We start from the raw sequence: 27,049 nt of genomic DNA, 5'->3' as shown, positions 1-27,049 counted from the left end.
AACACCAAAATTCACATTTCATACTTGGAACCCAACTTCCTTAAAGACCTGGGCAGTCTTAAAAACCACATCTACTTTGTGAAGTATTACATACAGCCATGTTCACAGATAAGACACATTCTTGCCAAAATGTCATTTATTGCAGTATACCTTTACACGGCATACAGATAACCCAATGTTGCATCTTCTGTTAGAACTCCTTTTTCATTTGTACCACTTAAATAACACAGACTGTCGTGTTTGTTTCACAAACTGTCAGTTTAGACTATCAAAATATACAGTTTTTTTTCCTTTCCCCCTACCAAGGCTGTGAGGTACAACTGAAGTTTTACCACTTTATCTTCCTGTGCTTTACAAGAACCTTTTCATAGATAAACCTATCAAACAACATTTCTACATTCCTATACAAAGCAAAGAATTACAGCTGAAATTAACACCATCTGGTCATTGCATTAACCTATAAAAATTCGTTCAGAAAAAAAAAAAAGATGTAATGGACTTTGCAGCTTTAATTAAAAACAGCCAGCTACACACATGCACAAGTTTTCCTTGTGCATAGAGAAAAGTTTGGAATCAAGAAGTGTTTTTTTTTTTCTTGGGTTTGCAGAGAAGGCACCAATTTTAGCTGCATAGCAGCTCAGGAGTGTTTTATACTTCATTTAAATTACACAGGTTTTTAAGTTTTACTGTTAATGTGCAACATTTGTACCAACTGTTGCAATATTCTCCAATATTCTCCAATCATTCCCTCTGGCTCAACAGTCCAAATATTTACATCAGTTGTAAACACTCCTCCACCCACCCCATACCTTCTGCACTGCATGATGAGGAACTGAACTTGCAAGAAGCTAACCAAAGGCAGAGCAGAAGTAAGGCTTGTGCAGAACGCCACAGTTTTCTTCTCACTCGGTTTGAGATACTCTGCGGAACTCCAGACCCTCAATGAGGCCTCAGTGCCTCACATCTGACAGCACATTGACCACCAACAGATTCAGGCATCCGGACCTTCCTCAGGAGATGCTTTTCAGCCCTTACTAGCCTGACATCCCTGGAGTTGCTTCTCTCCAAAGTGCAGGAACAGCTTGTGAAGAGCCGTTCTGGAGTCATGAGAGTCAAGCACACCCACTGTTGTATATATTTAAGGCCATCTACACTTAGCCTTCATCAGGCTTGTTTCAGATGCTATGCTTCTCTACTCCTTAGCTGCAAAGTCATGATATGCTGCTTTCTACCTTCCACCCCTGTGTGCCAAGGTATTCTGTGGCATAGACAGCAGACCACGTTCCGAGACAACCACCGTAAACAGTGCACAGAGAGGTAGGTGCTACAACACGCCATGAGTCACCTGGCAACTACACAGTAGCGCAGGATAAGAGTATTTGCAGCATGACAGCCCAGCCTAGATTCGGCACCTAAGAAGAGGGAATGTCTGAGATGAGACTGCTTAGAAAAATCTATTTCTTACCTAATCCTAGAAGGAGCAAGAGGGTAGTAGTGGGACAGTCCAGCGCTATTGGTAAAATGAACTCTCCACTTAGTTTTGGGGTCTTTGGAGTTTGTTTTGTATTCGTGTATGTACCAACTGCTTAGGAGCTGGTTCTGAGTATGGATGGGATGATGTTTTCCAAAATATAAGTTATTTTAAACCACGTGACAGTCATTTGCTTACCCTGGCCCTCACACCTCATTTCACTAGAAATCATGTTCAGCTTGATGTTTCATAGGCATTAAGTGCTCCAAATACAGCAGTTAGAAAGAGCTAGAGGATTGCAGTGTACCAAACGTCTGCCCAGTGCAGCCATTTGTTACACTTAAAACACATCTATGAGTTAAATAGGAAAGATCCCTGCTATACAGAATTCGAGCACTGGTAATTGTTTATTCTTGCTAGCCCTTTCCCTAAATATCAAGAGGTTTATACATACAGTGCTCCCTTATCTTCTCCCCACTGCCTGCCCCAGCAGTCTTTAGATAAACCAAAGTGAGTTTAGGAACTTGCAGTCCCACTTCTGTTTAAAAAAAATAAAATAAAAGAAGTTGTGCAAGAAAGCCAGGAATGTTCAATGAATCCAGATCTACTTTGTAGTTATAAAATTTCCAGTGGCAAAGTGGTAACGGCAAATAACCCAATGATCATATGGCTTAATTTAATGCAAAGCACACTAGGAGGTCCACGTGCAGGGAGAGAAGGGTCCAAGAAAGATGAAATACGAAGTGTCCTGAAGATCAGTATTTATGCATAGAATTCCTCTTGTTTGTGTGGTTTTTGGTATCCTCCGTTAGACTGTTTTGGTTCATCCAGTGAATAGCTGCCTTCGTCTTTTTTCTTCATTCTGTACAGCATAAATGCAACTAGAAACACTGCAAACACCAAGCCTACTAGTCCTCCAGCAATAACACCTAGAAGGGGAAAAAAGCCACAAATTACTCTAGACGCTGCACCAGATAATGCAAGTATGATTGTAAGTTCCAGATTGTTCCTTACTGCATGGTCACTGACTTCACGACTTCCAGAAATTAATTTGTCCTTTTGCCCCCTCCCAAACCAGTGATCCTGCCATTACCAAGAGCCTGCTCATCTACTGAGTAAACCTAGAGAAACTGATCTCCTACCGGGCCATGCTGCAAAGCACACAAGGCTATGTTGTTCAACTCTTGACCCAGGTAGCATTACAGCAGTTTTACTGTAATTTTTGGGAGGAGCGAAGGAATAGGTTTAAACATAAAATTCCAGATAACTAGCAGTAGCTACTTTGCTATTAGCAGACTAATATTTGCCCCTGTTAGCATTTTGACAACAGACTCATGAATCACCACCCTCATTTCAGAGGTCTAACGTAAAAGGTTGGCTTTCACGCTCAGAGGTATACTTGCAGAACTGCAGCTTCTGCTGCTTGGAACACTCCTACGAGAGCCTGCTTTCACCAACTAGAAATCCAGAATATCAGGTACCTCCAAGAACTTCTTTTCTGTCCATAATTCCCGAGGCTCCTGCTGCTTTGGCATTCCTCCCAGAGTCAGCCAGTACTTCTGAGTTCCGGGTGGGGACCAAATCCTCATCTTTAGTCAAAATGAAGTCTCCCTGTTGGGACATACAAGTCAGGTTATTCATGTTTCTCATTATGTCTGTTACTGGAGACTTTCCACAGCTTTTTTTTTTCCTCATCTAAAACCCTCCACCAATATAACCTATTAAATCAATCATCATTTCTGACAAATTACCACCCTTTCCTGCAAAACCAACTTACTACATACTACTAAAGCCGTCTCCCTGGAAAAGGTGTCAAAGCTATTAGTCCTCACCGGGTCTCCAGAGCCATCTTCAAAAACCTCCTCATGTGTAGGAACAACATCCTTTGGAGCTGTCGTCGTGGGGGTGGCAGTGATGTCTCCCTCATGAGGGATGGTAGAGTGGGGCTCAGGCACGTCTCTAGTGTCTGGCACATCAGAGCTAGGGATTTTAGGTTCGAGCTCATGGACTGTGCCTGAGGCTTCTGAAGGAGTTACATGAACCACTGAAGGAAAGTGAGTAGTGGGGCTTCTGACTGTTGTTGTAACCACATCATTTGTTGGTTTCTCATCAGGTGAGCCCAGGATGGGTACTTCATCCTTCACAGATACAACTGGCTCCTCTGTCACTACATTACTAGTTGCAGAAGGAGATACTAATTCCTTTTCAGTTCGGCTCTCAATCCCGGGAAATGGCTGTTCGTTGAAATCCATTGGTGTTGCCAGTAATGAGGAATTAGTCGGTTCTCCTGGGATTCTCCAGGTGTGAGACTGGTCAGTCAGGGGACCTGCAAAACAAACAAACAAAATTATTATCCTTGGCCAGTTTAGAGACCTATTAATAGTATCTTCAGGATGCTGGTCTAAGGAGGATGCCTAACTTGTATAGCCAATTTTCATAATAACAGCAGTTCAGTTTGTAATTGCTTATCATTTTCAGTGGAATAAGGAAGGGACAGAGCAATGCACTATTCAGCATTACTTTGTTAGTCATCTGCTTCTCCCCAAGGCACAAGTGCTAGTCTGTTTGCAGAAAGGTTGACAGGGGGGACGTCTGCTTTCAGTTCACTGGTTGCTCAGGATGGTTATCCAACTCTTTTCCCATAAATACCTTCTATGTGATTCAGAGCAGTCACCCATATACTCAACACCTTTAGTCACTGGCACATTTGGCACTGATTTCAGGGTCTCATTCCTGCAGAATTTAATCTAAAATACAAGCATGTGGCTGGAAGGAAGTAGAAGGAAAGCATGCTTTAGCTTTCAATAGCTTGCTCTTTCTTCAGTAGCATCTCCTCAACTTCAGCACTGAACACCAAAGGTCTCCATCATGCAGTTTAGTAATCATTCTGATAGACTTTTTCCCCACCCTAAACCCCTTTTATTCCACTTTTAAAAAATTATGGCCCATGGGAACTTGCACATCTGATGACAGATAAAATTTGTACTTGATGTATGTTGGCAGGTTGGGGTTTACACACCCTCAAATGGTATCTCCTACCAGCTCATAAGAGAGGACAAAGGCCCTTCTTACAGTCTCTCTTCCCATGAGTAAAGAATCACACCAGTTTCATAACATTCTTCACGCAATATTTCATATTAGCAGTGACATGGAGTATACCTGCTTCTGCTCCCTTTCAAGTCTCCTACAACTCATTTTCTGCTAATTGTTAGTATCTGAAGCAATACAAGATGAATAGATTAGGCTCTTTCTCTGTTCCCAACTCTCATATTCTGGGGCAGGGGTGAACGTGTGTGACTCCCTTCCCCGCTTTTAGCTTGGATGCTCATCAAGATCTCGATTGCCACATTCTGGAAGGATCAAGCACTAACAGTACAAGTGTGAATAACTCACCTGCACCTGAACCTGAGAACGCATCGTCATCATCACCAGATGAATCAAGATCTTCAGGAGGAAGGTTAAGATTTGTAGTTTGCTTTGAAGAGAAGGGGAAAAGGTGTGTTAGTGATGAGATTATTTAAAGTTATCACGTTGCCTGCGCAGAGTCCTCTAAGGGCTCCTGAAGGTTACACAAACTTCCTTTGTTCAGACTGCATTTTCTCTCTTTCTTCATTCCATCTCCCCTTCCCAAAAAGAGTAGTTCTGGTTAGTCTATTTGGTGTTGGAAAGGTCAGTCTTGCTGTCTCCCTTCTCTGCGCTGCTTCCAGGCTGCACTTGCTTTGGAGAAGAAGAAAGCAAGGAATCCGTTCAGAGCTGCATCCTGGTAGCAGCTGATGCTCAGTCCTTACACAACATAACCATTCTGCTTCAGGTTCTGACTGCTCATGTCTTTGCTATCTACCACTACTTCAGCTGTGAATTACTGCATTACTTCTAAGGAGCAGAAAGGAAGAGGAGACGAAGTAGTTTGGCTTCTCTGCCTTTTTGAGCCCGTCCAGCACTGTTCATATATCTGAAACGATAGCATCTAACTGGAAGTAGAATGAGATTCCCTTTTTATAAGTGTGGGCACTCAGGCCAAGTCCTGAGACAAAAGCCAGCTTTCCATGTAGGAGAATACAGCCCTGAGCTTTCTCCATTTATGCTTCAAGGAGTACACTAACCAGCACAGAAGTTCAGTTGCTGAAACAAGAGGCCAGCCCCCTGTTCTACTGCACCTGTTTGTCATAACACACAGCATTCAAAGCTGTTCAGGATATCCAAAGAAAACAACACTAAATAAAGCAGAGTAATTACTTCATGCATCTTGTTGGCCTCTGCTGCATATACTTACTGTTCCTACCAGTACAACATGCTTGACTCTCAGCTCATGACTAGCCCCAGGTTTATTTCTGCAGGCCTACCATTAGCTAACTAGTCATTCTCCCTTCTCAGATTTCAAACCAAAGCCCTATAAGTCACTTCTTCTAATGTTCATCTTTCCCCATCCAACTACATTCCCCATTTTCCAGAATTTTTACTTCTATGCCATTCTCAAGATGCCCTTGTCATCCCTTTCCAGCACTGTCCCATGTGCGAGTTTAGGAGATATTGTGTTGCATCATCCAAGTTGATCATTGTTTTATTGGGAATGTGAATCTCATTTTTTACTGTAATAAGAACATACATTCTTTCCAGCTTTGCACCCGGGCCCACTGTATTTCTCTAGCTTGCATTAACACAGTATCACTTAAAAATGGCTATAGCTCATTTTCATCCTAGGAAAGAGTTAGCCAGCACTAGTATGATCTGTTAAACAAAGCAGTTGAGCTCTTTCATTGTCACTTTATTACCTACATGGCTGTATTTATTGGCCCTATCTCCTTTTCATTCTTTTAAGATATCAGGTTTATCCAGTTTTCTCTTCCTTAATACCTTATCCACTCCCCACATTTCCATAGAACAACTAGTTTCCATTAGATTCGACCTCTCTGAAGACAAAGAAGTACGCAAGCTGCCACCAACGTAATCAGGCCCAACATCTCACCCCTTCTAGGCAATCATTATAGTTAAATGATTTTTTTTTTAAATAACAAAAAAGTAAGAACAAAAAAAACCTCATATAGACGTTAAACTTTTAAGCACTTTTCTTCTCTACGGGAAAAAAAAGAAACAAAACAAACCACTTTTCCTGAAGCTTCTGCAAGCATATTTCTAGAGTAATTTCTAAAAAGCAACTGTCCTTCAATCTTTTGTTTAGCTGCATGTCATGAGGTAATTTCGATTTTTAGATTTGTCCCTGCTTGTTTGCACTGTGCTCTTGCCCTCATCCATGGAAAGTCGGCCAGGTAAGTACTTCCTCTATGTTCTTCTTCTTGTGTCGAAGGTCAGCGACTCATGCAAGCTGATCTCACTACACTTCAAGTATTAGAGTACGAACTGTTGGTGCAGAAAGAACATGGAAAGAACTGCCAGGCTTCCCAAACTCTGCTCCCCTGAATGTCCTTTCCACTATGTTCAGACGTGAAGTCAGACTTCAGAAACCGCACCATTTTGGTTGATGGGGGGGTTGGAGACCATTTTTCTCCCTACTTTCTTGCACTGGTAGTGGCAAGCACAATCCTTTGATCTCCCACTCAGCTTGGTTTTGAGTGCAAAAGGGGAGGCTGCATTCTCCTCCAGTGGGAAGACTACCTTGAAGCAGTTCAAAAGCAATCTCTCCATCTTTTTATTGAAGAAAGGGACTGCCAATACAGTTTAAGACATGTCACCATACACCTTTATCTAGGATCAAGACTAACTTCCCCCCAGATCTGAATCTTCAGGGGTAGCTCATATAGGATTCCCAAGAACACCTGGACAGATTTGATGGTCTGCAGACCTTAGCAACACTCCTGAAAGGATCACAGACTGTCAGGAAATGAAATAGCAGCTCTTGATCTTGACTACTGAGCCAGCACCCCTTCCCGCTGTGGTGTTAACGGATGAGGCTTGTTCAGTCGTGCCACACTTCCTTGTTATCCAGCCTGTTCAGCCAGCCTACCCTTACGTTTCCCCTCACACCTGAGCTTTTAGCCTCTTCCCAGGCTGCTGCATGTTCTGGTTCTCCATAGTCTCTGTCATGTACTTGTTTGAATCCTAATTTGATTTCTGTATCTTAGAAGGGATAGCTAGGTTCTCCTCTGAGGAGGAAAGTCCAGTGCAGCCCAGTCTAAACCAATGGAGACCCATGCTGTTCCAGTGTAGAGTTGCCCAGCTGCTGCTCAGCAGCTACCCTGCAAACATGAAGGCAGACTCAGACCGGTTCCTGTTCCCTGAGGTTGGCTACTGTACTTCAAGAGAATAATAGAAAACATGATTTGGGATTAATAAAGTCTGCTTTCTGCAGCTTTATATGAGAACTTAGTTAAGTTGCACTAAATGTGTCCTACCAGTTGTCCCAAAGGGTCTTGTCCCAAGCTGCTCCTCTGACCAGGTAGTTTGAGGCCTGGGATCTGAGAGGGACTTTCTTTTCCCCAAATACTCAAGGGACAGTATAGGATTATGCACATGTGGATACCAGTCAGAATATCCACAAAGTGATGTAACTTCATGACATCACCCAATTTCATGACACATGAGCATTAAGGAACATTTGCCTAATTTATGTAACTGTACAGTTATATAAAGACTACACTTCTTGCTCCACAGCTTTAGTAGGCATGAAAGGCAGTAACCTTTCCTTATGGCACCACAAAATACAAGTACTGCAGAAAGGTCATGCTTCTATAATGATCTGCTGCTGAAGGATTTCAGACACAGCAAGGTTAACATAAAACACTGACTCAGGACAGCATCGGAAGGGATTGAACTAACTTGGGTTTCCATCAGGAAGATGGACCGTGCTGTTCAGACAACAAACACCTCATGGTCAAGGCTTTTCCATGACCTTTTATTGCAGCCGAGTTACACCAATGAGAAAGGTTTTGATTAGTCAAGAGGATTAGGGGCGCAGAACACAGATTGAATCACCAGGTTGTGCCATCATATGAAAGAGCTGAAAATAACTTCCAGCTTAAAGCAAGATTGCTCTACCAACAACTTTGCATTACTTTAGCTCAAAATTTTATTATCAGACTGGTAAATATAATCAGCTAATGTGGACATGCTTTTAGAAATTACTTCCATCATCAACCAGTTCATTTGACAGTCCACTGAGACTGTTTGTGGACCATTCACATTGTAACTGATGCCAGAGAGGCTGGATGAACGCATTTAAGTTCAGGTAGTGGATCCTTTGAAGGATCTCTGATGGTATCTCATGTGTTCTAGTCAAAAAAACTTTCAATTCTTATACTGCAGCTACAACATGTTGCTTTTTTACCATTTAACAAGCTCTTTTTTTTTTTTTAGGTTTGTTTTTCAAGCAGCTCAGACAACTGATTAGAAATACTTGCATAGCCCTTTTGATTTGGGGTCACTGAATTTGGTTGCATGTGAGGGGTAAAATTTTTAACAGCATTTTTGATATGCATTAACCAGTGGAAAACCCTCTTCCCCAAGTATCAAAGCAGACTGTTTAGGGGAAACCCTGGGGAGACTGTTAGCCTCTGCTCTTGCTGAGTGCTGTATTGTTGCAGAACAATAGTTACTCCATTCTGCTGGGACAACCAGAAGTGCCATCTACTAGTGGCATCTTCAATTTAATCAAGAACGGGCCAGGCTTTCACAACTCATTAGCAATATTATTGGCTCCAGAAGTCTGACATACGCAACTTTTTTTTTCTTTTTTTTTTTAAAAAAAGCATCATTTCTAACTATTCTTCAGTCTTCATCTTGGTCGCAGTCTCAATACACGAATCTTTCTGTTCTCATCCCATCAGCTGCACAGAGTTCCCTCCTGCTAGAGCACAGATCTGAAGTACTCTTTCGTGATGAAGGGGAGATTTGTAGTTTATTAGTTGATCTCACCCCGCCCAAACTGGGAACCACATTTCTTTAATGGGGAGCCATGGTATATGTAAAAGGAAGCAGCTTTTTTCAAATTGCTCTTTGAGGTAAGCAAAACCACTGGCTTTGCCACAAGCTGCTACAAGCCCTAAACTAGATTAAGGATGATTTGTATCCCACTCTTAATAATCCTAGTTAGTGATCAGCCTATTACAGCAGTGTCAAAAACACTTGAAATCCTCCATTATCTGAATAATTCTGTTAAATTTGCACATTTGTTTCTCCCAATAAATCCTTCTTATTCAGCTGAAAAGGAATGAGCTGTAATGAGCTCTCCCACCTCAAACCCCTTCCTAAGCATCCTGCAGCATTCTTCCAACTTTATGGGAAGCAAAACCAATGGTTTGCTCTTGTTTGAGAGAGACATATAAATACCAGAGAAGCATTTGCTCTCTAGTTTGGCTACCAAATATGACACTGGAGCACCTAGAAAAAGACTTTCACAAGGATTGGAACAGCTCTAAAAGAAACTCAAACAGAAAGATTTGTCTTTCACCTTTTTCTCTATGTTGAAGAGCAGAGGTAGTCCCGCTAACAGAAATGCTCTCTGAGGCAGAGCAGCCTGAAGAGCTTCTAACCTCAAAATATTGATATTAATGTGTGGGAAGACAAAACCACCTGCTGAAAGAAATTTTAGCTTTGTTAAACCTTGATATTCTGCAGTTAATAGCCCACGCATGATTAACTCCAATCCCAGATGTCCATGGTCTGCAGACGGCTTCAATGGTTAAGGGGGGGGGAGGGGGAAACCAAACAAACAAACCACACCAACCACCAGCATCCTCACCTATCCCCCCTTCTTCTGCAGGCATACAGACTGCTAGCATTAAGTTGACCATGCACACCTTCAGTTTTAAGTCAGCCATAAATTCTGGAGTTTCTGAAACAGAACTGATGCATTTATATTGCAAGTCAGTAGTGAAGCTTGTGTGCAAGTCTGCTACATCAGAAGTCAGTAGGAGTGTGGCACCATCTCCTGTGAAGACAGGCTGAGAGAGTTGGGGTTGTTCAGCCTGGAGAAGAGAAGGCTCCAGGGAGACCTTATTGCAGCCTTTCAATACTTAAAGGGGGCTTATAAGAAAGATGGGGAGAGACTTTTTAGGAGGGCCTGTTGGGATAGGTCAAGGGGTAATGGTTTTAAACTAAAAGAGGGTAGATTCAGACTAGATATAAGGAAGAAATTTTTTACAATGAGGGTGGTGAAACACTGGCACAGGTTGCCCAGGGAGGTGGTAGATGCCCCATCCCTGGAAACATTCAAGGTCAGGTTGGATGGGGCTCTGAGCAACCTGATCTAGTTGATGTCGTCCCTGCTCATTGCAGTGGGGTTGGACTAGATGACCTTTAAAGGTCCCTTCCAACCAAAACTATTCTACGATTCTATGATGTCAACCAAATGCTCTTCCAGTTGTTTCTCCTGTTACTCCACTGCTCAAGATAAGCACCGGTGCTGCCTGGTGACCCTGCAGGTTAATTAAGTAGTTATCTTCCTAGAAGAGCCAAAGATGCAGACTAACAGCACAGGCCAAAGAGCAGAAAGACAGCTACAAACCCTCCCATGAACAGCCCACAGACTGGACAGCCTAGATTTAAGCAGTACTTTTATCCCTGACTAGTGTTCCAATCAAGGCTGTTCAAAGCATTACAACTATCTGCCCTCCCTATTTCAGATGGTGTTGTTTCTCCCCTCCCCCAATAAGCTTTTGCTGCATACCAACAGGCTTCAGCATCCCCACCCTTCCATCCATCAGTTTATGTCAAGTGGAGTAAGGCTGGTTAGTGGCTCACAGGGTGCTCCTTCCAAAGGGAAGCAGTCAGGCAGCTCTCAAGTGGAAACTAAAGGATGTTCTTCTGCTCAGCAAGGCGAGCACCATTTTAGCAGCAAGAGGTAAATATGGCAGTTAATCTGGCAGCTTCTCTATCAGATCATCATTAGTATAAAGAAATGTGGAAAATCTTGGTTAATTGAGTTCTTACTGGCCTCCTCTTCTATTTTTGTGTGGTGACTTGAGAAGAGGACTATCTTTGAGGGAGAGGTCCTAGCTGCAACAGCAGTTGCTTTTGTTTGAAGCATGAACTACCTGATCATCACACAGTAGCTACCTTTTGGCACTTGGGCTCTTGAGGTAGTGAAATACCTTCCAACACCTACTCAAAATAGGATGAGAGCTTTTAGGATCTATTCCACTATGGGCAGAACAGACCAGACTGTAAACTCTGCCCACTGTCCACTAGGCTTTGATCCTCCTTTTCTGTCAAGTTTTGTGGCCACAGCTCTAGAAGCATATTCTGATCCTTTGAACAAGATGCAGTGGCCAAGGAAGAGGAGCATCCAGCTACTCCATATGCACAGCAGCCACAGTCCCAATACTTCTAGAGGCTCACCTGGCAAGTACCACGCTATTAGCCCAATCAGCATTACATTTTCTCCTTACTGTGAGTTAGCCCAATCAGCATTACATTTTCTCCTTACTGTGACAGGGCAACTTTTTTAATTAAGTAGGGCTGAAACACAGCAGTCAACATGCCAAGAGCAAAAATGAACCAGCCTGTCACCATCAGGCTGGGTTTCACATTCTGCAGCAGGGCCCTTTAAACTACCACCTCCCACGAGAGCGTGTCACTTCACGCTTCCTGGACCATCCCCTGTATAGCTCTTTGTGCAGTCTCATGGTGAAACAGATCAAGGAACTGGTCTGGTTAAAAAAAAAAAAAAAAAAAAAAAGGAGAAAACATCATGCAAAGAATTTTCCAGCAGGACCAGTTCCCCAATCCTGCTCGGTGCATGAATGCACAAGTGTTTGTATTGGCACAGGGCAGAGCGTGGCAGCCAGGGCTGCTTAAGCAATTCACAGAGAATCACAGCCTGGGTTCCCGGGATGCTGACACACATTCACCTACCCTGCAGCAGAGGGACAGTAAAATACCCTGCCGCTGCCATGCATTATGGAAATGCACATCGCAAATGCACCCTCAGACTGCAGGCAACATGCAAATCAGAGGCTGACTCAAAGGGCCACGCAGGTTTATACAAAAAGGAGCAAGAAGAGGGGTTGTAAGGAGAGTTCTCTTCTGCAGAGAGTTTGTTTGTTCACGATGGATAAGGTCTGTTCCTAAGTCTGACAACAGTGCTTTTAAGTCCTCCCTGATCTCCTAAACACAGTAGCAGAGGCTAGATAGATGCCTTATTCAGAAAAGCAGTAGTACTGCTTTGGTCTTGAGCCACCTGAACTTTAGAGGAGGTCCGGTGCGATTGCAATTCAGTACTGGACAAGGAGCATACTGCATGTCCTTCAGCAGAGAGGGCTGAGCAAAGCCAGGGGTAGGAGTCCAATGGGTTTATGGACACCACAGCCGGGGAAGCTTGTGGCCCTGCAACATACACAGCATCAGTGACAACACGTTACTTGTGCGCGCTGCTAGGAGCGTACAGAGCACCATGGCAGTTCTGATACAGAAGAGCTGAGCTGCCTCCCAGTTCTCTCTCAGCCAGCTCCACTAGAAGTCTGGTCAGTCCTTCAGCAATACAGAGAAGCGACTTAAGAGTCTGTGCTCCTGCTTTTTCACCTGAAGGATATATCAAACAAGTAAGTTACCACATACTGCTTTCACTCATGCCAACCTGCTCCTTCCAGCGAAGCAATACAGCCCAGGCTAATGACTGGATCTCACTGAGAGGTCAATACATCCACAGATGTGGCACTCAACTTAACTCTGTATCAGTGGCAGGTGCGGGTTGTCACAATATGGCCAAAAATGGGGTACCTTTTGTCTCCCACATTCAAGGCAGCCTGTGTTTTGAAGATGCAGTCTAATGAGAAAGCTCTTTTCCCTGCAGCTAATCTCATGAGAAGCAGCCAGTTCAGTTTTATGCTATAACTGCTTTTCTTTAAAGAGCCTTCCTTGCAGCTCTTTAACATAGTTGACAGTTCAGGCATTCGTTTCTTCAGATAGCACAAGAAAGCCACAGTCAATGTATAACCTCAAAGAGCTGTGCAAAGTAGGTGCAGCTCAGTGAGGCCATACAGCTAACAGCTCCAGTTCATCCTGGGGAATTAATTTCAAGCTATTTCACCTGGCTTGAGAGATGAGCAGTAAGCTGTGTAAGCTGAGACCAGACAAACCTAATTTGTCTTAAAATCCTCTGACTTAAAGTCACCAGTAATTACTTTCTAGCGTAGCAAAACCAGCAGAGAAGATTCAGTCTTACAGTAACAGCCAGTTCAGCTGCTTCTTTAGAAAAACACAGACAGGGAATTGCTTAGTTTCAGCCAAAGCCAGTGGTGGGCTGCCCGTCCCAGGAACCCTGACAAAGTAAGGTTAAAAGAGGGTATGCAGCAGGTCAGAAAATCTTTATGAAATGGAAACCCATCCAGCAAAGGACTCTAGTAGCCCAAAACGCACTACCCATGCATACTAGAAACTGCACCACAGATAAACATGACCCTCCTGACAGAAGAAGAAATTAAAAGTGACAGGATCTAAGGTCCCTGCTGCCTCTTCCTCCCTCTGCAGTAGCACAGTCACATGCCCCCTGGCTACCACGTATTCCGACATGGCTAGTTTACAACATGTAGGATGACCACGGCATACACGCAGCCCCTGCTGTGGAGTTCAGGCAGGTGAGGTTGAGCAACTCACCTCAGACAAGTCATCAGCAGTTACAGCCACTCAAATGGAGACTGGACTTTGTAGCGTTGCCCTCCAACACATATAAACACATTGACCTTATGTCTTCAACAGCAGTTCCAGCAAAACCAGTCCCTATCCTTAGCTAATTATTCCCATCCATGCGTTGACCTCCACTGCCATGAACAAACAGTCTCACTTGCATCTGGATGCAAATTCCTTTCTTTGCCCCATCTCTTGCCACCCACTCACCCTGTCTTATGGGATCAGCACTGAGGACTGTCACTGGAGTTAAACTCGCTGCAGAACCACCGAGACTTCCTGGCAAGTGCAATAGTGGGCTTCAGATCGCCTGATTGCTCCTTGACAGCATGCATGGGTTGGAGAAGCCAGTCTCATCGCCCCATAAAGCTAAGAGACTACCCAGCTCCCAGTAAAGCAGACAGTTAGCATTATAGCCCTGAGACTGATGAATGTAGTCCGAGACTGGGTTTGAGGGAAGAGCTGCAAAGCAGCTAGTGCCTCCATTCGTCCCATTTGAGACTGTCTTCTTCCAGTAGGCCTGTTAGCTCAAACTGGTCACCGTGCAGCTGTAGGCCATGTGCCAGGATGCCGAGAGGCTCAAGCCTCCACACTCCCCCTGACAGAGCGCAAGCCTGCAGCACACCAACGTCAGGACACAAGAGAGGCAGTTCAAGGACTTTGGTCCCACAGGAGCACAACTTGCTCTTTTCATTTTCAGCCATTCAGCTCAGGAAGTCCCAGCTCAGAAATCAGAGACGTGTCTATAGGAAAATGTGACGTGGTCTATGGCATCTCAAGTCTTCAAATTAGGCTGATGGCACACTATGAATCACAGATACCTCTCAGCAGCACCAGGAAAACATGTGTGTGCCTCTGGTCCTAGGGAAGCCTGTTTCCTGGAGACAAATGCCATACAACTTGGCTGGTGGAACTACTACCTGTTTCAAATGAGCTCCACGCCAGCTTTTGTGTGATCAGCAACACTACAGCTGCACGAGTGCTCTGACCTGAGCAGGTCTGTTCCCAGAAGTCAGAAGCGACCTCATCACCATGCTACACAGTATTCTGGGGGGGAAGAAGCTGTTCTGCTTCACCTGAGGAAGGGAAGCCAACGTGCAGCCAGGAATACTTCCTGCCTCCAGGAATTATTATCAGGCAAGAGTAAGTGCAACAGCCTTTGGTATCCAGGCACATGGCTAGGAGAAGACCCAGGTTGTTATCTCAATCCTGGGAGTTTCCCTCTTCTCCTCCTTGAACTCTAGCAATTACCTAGTGCAAGATAGGCCAAGGAGCCAGGAGACGAAGCTGTGAGATCTTCTTGAAGGACCACAGAAGCATTTTCACTCTATTAGTGATACATACATGTTTCTAATTTGAGCAAACTGCTTGCAGTGCTACACTAGGTCAGTGAAATCCAAGTTTCAGATAAAAATCCCTAGTGTATCATGAAACTAAGGGTTTACTGGCAGTATTTCTGGTTCCTAGCAGCTAGGAAGTTATTTAAACCTCAGCAGAAAGATGAACTCACAACCCTGGAGTACTAAAGGTCTCAGCTAAAGCAGGTTAGTTGGTAAACTTAATGAGACTACTTAAACGTACAAATAGCTAGCCTTACAACAACAGAAAAGCTGACAAGGTATTCTCATTAGTTACATAAAGTTACAGTGGAACCACCCAGACTTAAGGTTTTGTAGGAGGATATATCCTATAGCAACCAGATATATCCTATAGAAACTGCCTATGCACAAGACAACAAAAATTATTTTCTATTTGCTGACACTTCAGTGGCAGAAACACCTGCCAGCTGTAAGGCCTGCTGCTATCAAACTCTGCTTTGGCTTTCCAGCTGATCAGCTTGTAGTTTACCCTACAGGACATACATCAAGTCCTTCATGTCATGACAACCAGCCTGAGACTCAACAATCCAAGACAAGGCCTTCTTAATCACTTTTGTCAACTCCACATTTTCTCAAGAAGGAAGCACAATGAAGTCTTCAATGCTTATGAAATGTTTTTTTGCTAACAATCTGTATTTTCCATACACACATCCCAGACATCTGTTACCTCTGAATGCTGTATTTCATTTTAAGTCTCATACCCACCTTCTTAGTTACAGCACCAACAACCACCCTTTTCAGGCACACCCCCCACTGAAGAGCTGATTGATCAGGGAACTAGAAGCATCCAGAAAGAGCTGCCTGGCTTGAACAGACACTGTCTCAGCCTCCATCTCACATGCGCACACCAGATGGCAGGACCAGTCACACCCCACAACCTGATCCCGTGGTGCTGTTATTTGTCAGTCTGCTACGGAAGACCTTGACTATTTGCAAGGGAGCTGCAGAAGCAAGTTAGAGTTGGGCAGCAAAATGAGCCAACAGTTGGCATTCAGCAGCTCCCTTCTGATTTGGTCACACTCCCTATAGCTAAGCTCTAACCACTTCTAAGAAACTCTGCTCTTGCACAGCAGGACTCACAACAGTCAGCCACCGGTCTGTTAAGAAGGAACTTGCGAATCTCAATCAGCAGCCAGTTGCTGGGCTCACGCAGACCGTGCAAGCAGCTTTAGATTTTGGTTTTGATCCAATGCAGGGCAGTTCCTGCACCTCAGCAGGTCTTACACTAACACACACGGTTAAGTGTACTTTTTGCATTTGCTTCTATGCCTCACCATTTCCAGTTTCAAGTAAACCAGCATGGATGTGAAGAAATCAAGTTTCTCCCTACATCATGAGGCATGCTATCAGGCCTGTTTTATCCACAGGATCTTACAGTGTTGACTAAGCCTAGACTGTTTATAATGCAGAAGTCATCCCTGCCAAACAGATGCAGTTACACCAGCATGACTAAGCCATGCACAAAAGGCCTGAAACATCTCCACCTAATGCAGGAGCCACATCTCAGATCAGGAATACCCCGTTCCCCCCTCCCAAGAGTCTTCTCAAAGGGACATTTTCAGCATCACCCCTTCCTTCCACATAGTCTGAGCAGCTCCTGAGTGCAGGTGCCAAAGAAAAGCAGCATCTAAGTGTTTCAGGTAGTACTAGTCTCCTTGGAATAAACAGCAGTAGGCCAGATGGTCTTTGGGCACAGGCTGGACCACATTTCACTGAATTACTCTAATGTAGAACACAGTTCAGACTGCATGAACTCCCTTTGAGAAATATGCATGCTCATAACCACTGGACCATACAGCAAGTGATCTACCCATATAAAATGGTGGGGAGATCAAGCTCTCTGTGCCTCTTCCTAGGACACTAATGGTCTCTGTGTTCAGGTTTACAAAAGAGTTGGCAATACTGCATGTAAGACAAAGTTCTGACACCAGTTGCTTACTACTGCCCCGTTTACAGTTAAATTATGCAACACCTCAATGAGATTATGGAAGCTGGCTGGTGTACTTCCAAGCTGAGTCATGAGGGTGTTGAAGTATCATTTCAAAGCTGAAGCATCAAATGAAATCCTCCCATCAGAAACAGCCTTAAAAAAAAAAAAAACCTGCTGCAATTGTGCTCATTTCAGAAATGAACATTAGGCATTTCTTGACCAAACACCTAATGGCTTAAACTAATCGACTCGGACCTAGCGTCACTCAGTTGCACTGTTTAGTACCACATCTGTACAGCGGAGCCCTGAACAAGGGACTGTAACAAAGGCAGAATAAATCAGAGAGCTTCCCTTTGATCCAAGCTATTATCCAAGTCTCACTGTAACAGATACTAGCTTCAGCTACCTCATGCCTTCGTTTTTGGGTATACAGCTTGTTCACCTGTCTTCCCCATGGCCTTGTTTCAGAGCAGTCACCAAATCAATTGAGGAGGTTAGAATTTAGGGGGAGATGCTACCACATTTGTGGAGTCTAGATGCTCTTCTGCCTCATATGGGCAACTGTAAGACTTAAGTTGTGATTTGGACATCCCTGTATTTTAAACATCTATACCGTGAAGAGACAAGAGACATCACTAATGCCACCTCTGATGGACTGTCAGGCATTAGGACATGTCAATAAAACACTACTAAAAACTGCAAGGCAAGGTGAAGTGCTTTAGTACCAAGTTATTCCTAGTACAACATGTCCCTTAGTTCAGACAAGTTTCTGGCAAGGAGTACCATCGGAATAGCTAGATGCTACATAACAATAGACCAAACTTGTAAGACACTGTTCAAACATCACTAAGTTAAAGATATTTCATATACGAATAAAATTCTGGGTCTACTCACTGACCACCAACTCTAGTCATCACAATATATCTCTAAAGAAAGTAGAGCATAAAATGCTGAAGGACCACCTTATGGGCCAATTCTAAAAGCACAGGCTGAATCACTGGCACGTACCAGCACCATTACTACTACACTAAATGTTTTGCTGTTCCAGGTTTGTAGTATTCACCTCACAAACCTCAGCTGATTGATTACACAGGATTTCTACTTGCTCATCCTTCTGAAGCATCCAAAAAGGTTCAGTTTTCAAAGAGAGAGTCATGATCTCCTATGACAAACTTTCACTTTCTTTCACTGGATACTGCAGTTTTCACAATTTCATAATATTCTGGGCCTGCTGCCAGAGACCCACTGCCTACATCCACACTAGTAAATTAAACAACATCAGCGAACATCCCCGGGCACTGGAACACAATCTATACCATCAAATTATTAGAATGATCTCTGGCACGGTTTCAAGCCTTGCCAACTGGTATGCCCCCAAATAATGCATGGGAAGGTTCCCCAGCAGGCAATTGGGGCGGTGGGGGGGGAGTGTGGTGTGTTAAAGGATAGGTCAGAAAATAAGATTTGCTATATGATTGGGACTCTAGCATTTAAGCTGGTCACAGGATAACTAGTGTCCAGCCTGTTTTACTTACTAGGAACAGTGTAAGGAGGTTTGGTGGATCTTTTTAATCCCTTTTGGCTGCATGCTGGGGAGGTGGGGGCATACCGAGCATTTGGCACTTTTCAGCTACTATAGTAATAACTTCTAATTATTCATAATTGCATCTTCCAGCTTCTGTAAGCAAGAAGGTCACCACCATTTCACAGCTCAGTGCAACTGCAGATGCAGACTGAGGAACTTTTTGCAAGTTAAATGTGCTTCAGAGCAGAGCCGATGCTGCTGGAGGATTAAGCCAGCAGCTTTCCTCTTCGAGGCCATGAGTCAGTTGATGTAAGCGCACGATAGCAGAGCACTCCTTTGCCACTGCCCAGACATGCCAGAGTCAGCCTCTTTTGTTAGGTGCTTTGTTCACTGATGGGAAAGTAGTCATGATCTAGATGATTCCTCTGTTAGGACAGAAAGAGATTTAGAAGTCAAAGCTGTCTAGCTGCAGGCTATTAGGCAAGTTTCGAGGCAAGCCTCACTGCCACTTTTCCACTGCACGTAGGTGCCACTTACACCCTGTTAGAGCCAGTGAGGTGGACAAATCTCATTTGGCCATTAAATATGCTGGTGTGAGAGTCTCTATTACAGTTCTATAAGCACAGGGCACCCCTATAACCAGGGGAGTGAAAAATATCACAACATAAATGCTTGTGTTGGATATGAATTCAAGCAAGCTTTGTGGTTCCTCTAGCTTGAGCTTTTACTCCTCTTACCCCTCAACTTCTTGACCAAAGAAAGCCTGGGCTCTGTCCCTAAAGAAGATACCTATTATCTGGTCAATGGAATAACAGGTTCTCTCTTCTGCAGAGATGTTCGTACCCGAGACTGATGTTTTGGTAGATAGACAGGCTGCTCTGAGCTCCTGTAGTTGTGCAGAGCACAGGCATCAAATCTCCCAGACCACCATCCTGGGGTCAGGGCATACAGCCTCCAAATCCTGCTGTGAGCTGGTCAACAAATAGCACATAACATGGATAGGTATCTCTCTGTATAAATATATACATACCTATATTTATATTTCTCCACTCTACTGGTCTCAAAGCATACAATAAGCCAGCAATAGAGTCCTGTTTTGGGACAGGAAAGAGCCAGGTAGTCTCTTCCTACAGCGCTGTAGCTGCCAGCTCTGATCCCCAGGGAACATACAAAGGGTCCCTACCAACACAGCCACAGCAGTACCACTGCTACAACATGGAGCTTCACAAGAGCTCTCATCTGGAAATCATTACATTAATCACTGCTTGCTCTCCAGATGGTAGACTGGTTCCACTCTCCCCTGCCCACCTCTGGCTTCAATATACAGTCTGCTCGTCTAGTAATCCCTAGATGCAAGGCTGGACTGCAGCTCTGACCAGGATGTGTACTGCCACCAGCATTAGAAACTAATTAGAAGAGCTTTCCTGTGTACAGCGCAAGACAGTCATGGTCTGCAGTGCTGCCCAGAAAGCATTCGGTATGCTCCTCTTACAACTGGAATGGAGTTCAAGTTTCCTTCCATTTTAGAGGCAATAAGCTCCTCATCACGTGGCACAGGCAGACAAAGAGCAACCCCCATTCTCTAGCTATGGCTTCTGCACGCTCAGGTCATGGAGCCAGGGCACTCAGAGAAGTTGTCGCATGAACTGGCTGTACTTTGCAGAAGGCTGGTTGACAGGAGTGTGTGCCTGGGACTGCCTACAGCCAAAAATCAAGACTGTCAGCACTTGTTTCCATGACTGGCATACAAGACATTGTCATTACTGCACAGGCAGTGCAGAGAAGTTACAAGGTGGAGTATGACAAGAACACAGACCCTCCATGAAAGGCAAGATACGCATGAGTATTATAAGCTGGTTGGCACGCAGTTCCCTATCTTTTATCAGTGCCTTCAATTTAGCCAGGAATCATTCTGCAATAGCAATCCTGAAGACCTTTCAGTTATTAGAAAAGCCCTGAACACTAAGAGGCAAAATGAGTGGACATTAAAGAGAACTATACCGCGAAAACAAGGGCTATGGAGAAGATAGGCATCTTGCTGCTGTGCTCTCTGGCAGAACTAAGTGAAGCAGCAAGAGCTCTTCAACTGATCAACACCCGAAGGAGTTTCAAACTAGAAGCCTAGCAGGGAAAGCCATGACTTACAACACCTCCATGACTCAGTTGTACTGCAGCTCCAGTGACTCAACGGGAAGTTCTATTACCAACTCCATCCAAATCCCACTAACACACTGGTTCCCATCCAGCAAAGCAAGCCTCACTGGTAAGACTGGTCTCAGCAGTGAGATACAAACATTACAGTCAAGCATGGCAAGGAGCCCAAGCTAACAGACTCCGTTGGACCCATGCCGGTTCCACAAGACCCAGAACATCAACTGCAGCCAAGCACTGCTTGAGAAACTGAGAGGTTGGGAAACCACCACATTAGCAGATGTTGCTCCACAAGAGTTGCTTGTAGGAGGTCCAAATGTTATCTCACCTTGAGGTAAGGCTTCACAGTGCAGTAACTTTTCCACTAGCATCTCCACAGGAGAAAGTGCACTATCCCAGGTTTCTAGCCAGGCCAGATAAAGCTCATTTCTGCGGTACAGAAATTTTAGCAGAGCAGTAGTTCAAATGAAGTACGCTAGTCAACTTTAACTTGGAGACCTGTTAACAAAATTGACACTCAGCACTCCTAAGGAGACACCACATGCTCTCTGCATTTTAGAGTATCTTCTGAGCTCAGAAGACAAGTGAACCTATAAGAAACACCAGAAGTCCTTGTACTGTTGGTCAAAACAGCTTCCACTTTGCAAGTTCACTGCCTGTATCAAAGTCTAGGGAGTAACAAAGGTTCCTCACTTCTAATCCACAAATACACAGTGCCTTTAAATACTAAAATGCTCTGATACCTCCTCAACAGCTCACAATCCGCCCCCCCCAATACATCCACTTACGTTTCTGCTCATATTCCTCACTTCAGAACTCTGATACAGGACCCAACTATACTCCCTAGTTTCTTCCACAGCCTTCAGCAGAGCAAGACTACGGTATTGTTTGGAGGCACTGATCCTGTTGCACTAGAACAGGAAAGAGCTGTCATTCTAGCTGAAAGCCGATGTTTCCCACTGCTTTGCTAGTTCTCTTGGCACAGAAACAGCAGCTGTCCAGTCTGTTCATGGAGAGAGTTACCATAAAAGTAAAAAGACTGTCACTTTGACTAAATTGCTCTTAGATAAAGACACTAAAGTAAAGGTGTCTATGCTCCCCTTATAGGCAAAATGAGATCTAGTCAACAGAGCCCTGACAAAACAACTCACCTCGAAGCAGACGTGCAGGGGCTGGTCAGATAATCGCTCTCTTTGGCTCCACTGATTACATCCCCATGACTCTAATGAGAGCTTAGGCACCTAGCACACACATAGACACCTACATTTAGGTGCCTTAACATCAAGTGAACATTGTCCTGAGGGACTACTGCCATTTGAAGTACCCTATGTCTCAGTGAGTGCATCCATCTCCAGCTGTCCTGGAGTGCTGTATTAATAGCTCTGAGTTAATAAAGAGTAGGAGACATCCAAGACAAAAATACTAACGCTGCAATGCTGAAGCACTGCAATTTTATCATTGACAGCACCTCCTCAGAACAGGGGTCCTGTATCTTCTCTCTTCCAAGAAGCTCCCTCCTCCCTGTAGCAGGCCCTACTAAAATCCCAGCTCCCTAGATGCCAGATGACAAACAAGTGTGGAATGTCCCCCTCAGAGGCATTAGTATAGTTCTTGGACACAAGAGCCACTTCAAACAAGGTTAGGACAAAGTGCTACCATATAGGCCACCTGGAGACATCTAAGCACCAGCAATGCAAAACACATACTTAAAATGGACCAATTTTGCTGCTAAAACAGCAGCCTACATTTCAGGTTAGTGCACTAGCTTAATTTTAGAAGGCTTACAGGTTTCTTGCACTTGCTGTAACTTGTCTCGGGTTGTTAGAGAGGATTGATTGGTTTCCAGAAGTTTCAGAGTGCTCCCATTAAAAATGTTAGCTCTTCTAGCCACTTGAAACCAAGAGAAACCTGGAACAAAACACTACGAACTTGCGCCAGAGCCCCCTTACACGATACAAACCACAGCTTATTTGTCTCTGCTCTAATCAGAGTTGACCAGATACAATAGAGTCACCATTTTACTGGGAGGTAGCCACCGGCAAATGAGTGTTTAGATGGAGAAGCGCTGTTTGTAGTGCTTGATAAATAATGTGACGCTGCTCTGCATGTACTATAGAAGAAAGTGTTTCCTCCTTATCCACTGCCTACATGTTTAATACGCAAGCTGGACTACCTAATTTCTTCTAATTAGTTTACATTCAGATAGGAATGACATCACCCTTGGAAAAAGGTTTTGCCTGCTCTGCTAAGCTTGCGTTAACCGCCAGCATGCACCGACACCAGGTGAAACAATCAAAACCCTGTTCTCCCTCATGATATGGGCTGGATTGTCCACTGCCGTCCTGCAGCAGGCTATGCATCTTGGCTCAGTTGGCTTCATGGCAGGGTTATACCATGTAAAAGTTTCCATTTGAGAGAATAACTAGGTTAATCCATTAAGATGCATCAGCCTTCTTATTTCAAGGAAATCAATGCCCCCATCATAACAAAGAGGGCAATTACTCTCATACAAGGTGTTTTGAGCAATAAAGTGTCACCTTGAAGAAGAATAGGAACCTCCCCAACCATTCCTGTGGGTAAGAGTACTCAGAAAGAAAACTGCTATCGTTTGGCCACTTTCTTGTTCCTGCTTATTACTTCGACAATATGCATGGACGAGTCAAGTCATGCAGCAATAGCCATGGGTCAAGTGATGTGCCGGCAGCAGTGGCACGCTTTCCAATAATCAGACTACCAAGAACCCAACACAACCATGCCAGTGCCCATAGCACTGATCTAGCATATGCAAAGGACTGTGTAAGGCAACTCTGCTTTCTGTGCCCAACACAAGAGGCTTTCTGCCACTTGATGCAAAAGCATAATTATTCCAGACGGGTGGGAAAGGCAGCTTAGTCCGTGTCACTGACATTTCAACATGGGAAAAAGGCCATGTGATCATGAGAAGGGAACAGCCTCAGCACTGAGTCACCACGGACAGCCCCAAGGACTTCTGCTCCTCCATGTGTTCACCCAGGAAACCCCTCAATCTGAAGCATCATCCAGGCCTGCATGTCCCTTACGCACAGGAAAACTGCAGACAAGCATTTACGTCATGTCCTTATCATTTCTAGTAAGGAATATTTATCATAGGGGAATTTTATCCAAATGCACTACAGAGGCTGCAAATTAACTGCAGTTTTACCACTTTAATCAGTAGAAAGCTTATTCAGAAGCTATGAGCAAAGCCTTCTTCCCATGAAACAGGGTTGATTACGCTCACATGCTTGTCATTTTTAGCCATCTCATAACTACTCCCTACCACGTGGGCTAGAAGGGTGCGTGTCCAGATCTACAGGTAGAGTTCACCGACAGAATGGTACAGCAAAACTGGAGGTATTTTGAGCAGCTCGGATCCTGCCGTGCACTTTGTTCTGCCACTCCTTATCCAACTGCTGCTGTAGTCCATCTCCAGCCAAGTTTCAAATCATTTACTCCCTCTCAGAAAGAAAAAAAACCCCAGTTTTGACTTTGATGATCCTGTCTGCTCACACAAAGCCTCATGCTCCGCTTTTTCCTTCTAACTCATCCGAAGGAGAAGACTCCACGAGCGACGCGCACACAGCTCCGGCACACGCACACAGGAAGCGGGGAGCGAGCGTCCCTCACCCCCGGAGAAAGGGATGGCGACTCGGGCTTTGTGCCCCTCCAGAGGCGGCCGCAAGGACTCTATCCCACACTCGCGAACCCCACACAGAGGCTGGGGGACGACGCAGAGCCCAGGCCCCCAGCAAAGCACTTTCACAAGGCTGCGGTGCCAGATTTCTGCGGAGAGGCCCTCCGCAAGCGGAGCAGAGGCAGGGAGCGGCGGGAGAGCCATCCTCTATCCATGGATGACATCTGGCGGCGGCCGCTGCGCGGAAGCGGAGCTTCCCGAGGCCGACAGGCTGCCCGCGGCCCTCGGGAGCCGCTCGGCGCCTCCCCGGGAGAGCTGCTCCCGAAACGCCCGAGTTTAGCGAAGGTGCCAGCCTCGCCATCGCAGTGTTACTACGCCAGGAGGGGTGCACGAAATCAACGAGCGCAGAGCTGAGGAAGGCGCTGAGGGGGGGAGAGAGCGGATGGCCCCGCAGCCCGGCCCAGGCGGCTCCGGGGGGCTGGAGGCAGCGGCGGGGCGCCGGGATGGCCGCACGCCGCCGCCCGGGAGGGGAAACGGGTTTGTTTCCCGGGCTGGTTTCCCGGGCTGGTGCCGAGCACGGGCGTCGGGGGAGCGGGAGGATTCGTGCGCCGAGGGGACCACCAGGATTTTTGTGTTAGTGGGCAGAAATACAAGGCATCCGGGCGTACCTTCTCCTGGCCAAAGGCTCTCCGGGCACAAAGGCGGCCGGGGAGCAGCCGACCCCGAGCTCCCTTCGGAGCCGGGTCGTGCCAGGGGCACGGCAGGCGCACCCCGGTTTCAGAAGTCACCCGTGAGCGCGGAGCGGGGGGGGAGGGCTCCCCGGCCACGGCCGAGCCACAAAGGGCCACATGCCAGCGCTCGCCCCCACTCCCCGCTCGCCCCCTCGGGGCGCACCACGCCGGAGGGAGGGCGCGGGCATCGCCCCCCCCGCCCCCGCCCCGGCCTTTCCCGGACGCTCCGAGGGACTCCCGCGCCCCGGCGGGGGGTGACCGGGCAGCGCCACCCGCCCCGCAGAGCACCGGGGCGGAGCCGCCGGCAGGTCGGGAGCAGCCGCAGCGGGTCTGGTTTGAATTAAGGCTGCCGGGGCAGCCCGGGCTGGAGCCCGCCGCCAGCACAAAAGGCCACCGAAGCCCCCCTGGCAGGGCAGGGCAGGGCAGGGCAGGGCAGCACTCCACTCCACTCCACTCGCCCGCGGTAACCTGTCGGAAGGCGGGAGCCGGGCGGCTCACGGGGCACGGCGGCCCCCAGCCCAGCCCGCCCTACCCCGCCGCCCCGCTTCCCGCTCCCGGCTCCGCGCGGCCGCCCGGGCCCCGCCGCCCCACGTGCGCCGCGCCCCGCTCGGCTCGCAGCGGGCTCACCGGGACAGCAGCCTGGAAGCAAAGGGCCACCAGCCACACGGCCACCACGTTTATCATCCTTCCTCCTCGCCGGGCCTCGGGAGCGCACAGCCTGCCCCTTCTCCCGCCGTCCCCTCCGCCGCTCTTGCCCCGCTCCTCTTGGTGTTCTTTTAAGCAGCTGCGGGTTTTCTCCCTCTTCTATTGTCTCTTTTTTTCCTTTCCTTTTTCTTTTTCTTTTCCCCCCCTTCGCAAGCCGCCGAACCAGCCTCCCAGCAGCGCTCTGCGGCGGCGAGGAGTTGAACTCTGTCTTTTAATGAACCCACTGCAACAACCTTCACCTTACGGCCACCCCCCGGCCGGCTCCGCCTCCGCTCCCCTCCCCTCGGCTCGGCTCGGCTCCCCGCGCCGGCCCCGGCCCGGCCCGGCCCGGCCGGCACGCCCTGCCCTGCCGCCCGCCCCCGCTTCCTGCCGCCGCGTTACCTGCGCCGCCCGGGCCCGGTCCCCCCTCCCCGGCCGGCGGCAGCCGCCGCTTCCCTCCCATTGCATTCCCAGGTTTCCTCTGCGGCAGCGGCATTCCTCCCGCCGAGCTTCCTTCCTTCTCGCTAAAAATAAGAATTAATAATAATAATAATAATAATGTTAAAAGCCCTCCCTTCCCTTTCCAGTGTGGGAAAATCACGGGGGTGCTCTGCCTTCTCCCCTTCCCCCGGCGCCGCTCCCCGGGAGCGCTCCCGCCGGGCCGGGCCGGGCCGGCACCGCTCCCCGGACGGCCCCGCTCCCGGGACGGCTCCCGCCCACCGCCAGCGGGGGTTTCTCCCCGAAAAAAGAAGGGTTTGGGGAGGGGTGCCCTCCCTCCTGCCCGCGGACCCCCGGGCCTGGCCCCGCACCCTCTGCCCGTGCCTTCATTGCATCCGATGTTCTGCTGCTCGGAACAGGTTTTCGGGCAGTGTAAAATGCTGCGACAGTTTGGCAGCAAAAAAAGTGCTGCTTCAAAAGAAGCGCCGTCCTGCAAATGACCCCTTCTT

At 46.6% G+C, this 27,049-nt stretch overlaps 1 protein-coding gene across 1 annotated transcript; it reads right to left on the bottom strand.

Moving 5' to 3' along the window:
- Window positions 1–117: 117 nt before the first annotated feature.
- Window positions 118–26,346, bottom strand: SDC1 (syndecan 1). Its single transcript, XM_075497863.1, has 5 exons — window positions 26,046–26,346; window positions 4,865–4,946; window positions 3,304–3,797; window positions 2,953–3,082; window positions 118–2,400 (listed from the first exon to the last, which is right to left on the bottom strand). The coding sequence occupies exons 1-5, from the start codon at window positions 26,100–26,102 to the stop codon at window positions 2,234–2,236; spliced, it is 930 nt and encodes a 309-aa protein (XP_075353978.1). The 5' UTR covers window positions 26,103–26,346; the 3' UTR covers window positions 118–2,233.
- Between the last annotated feature and the right edge of the window lie 703 nt (window positions 26,347–27,049).

Source organism: Mycteria americana, chromosome 3 (genome assembly GCF_035582795.1).
Source record: "Mycteria americana isolate JAX WOST 10 ecotype Jacksonville Zoo and Gardens chromosome 3, USCA_MyAme_1.0, whole genome shotgun sequence".
Classification (NCBI taxonomy): domain Eukaryota; kingdom Metazoa; phylum Chordata; class Aves; order Ciconiiformes; family Ciconiidae; genus Mycteria; species Mycteria americana.
Note: the sequence above shows the minus strand (reverse complement) of the source record. Positions and strands in the feature narration are given on the sequence as shown.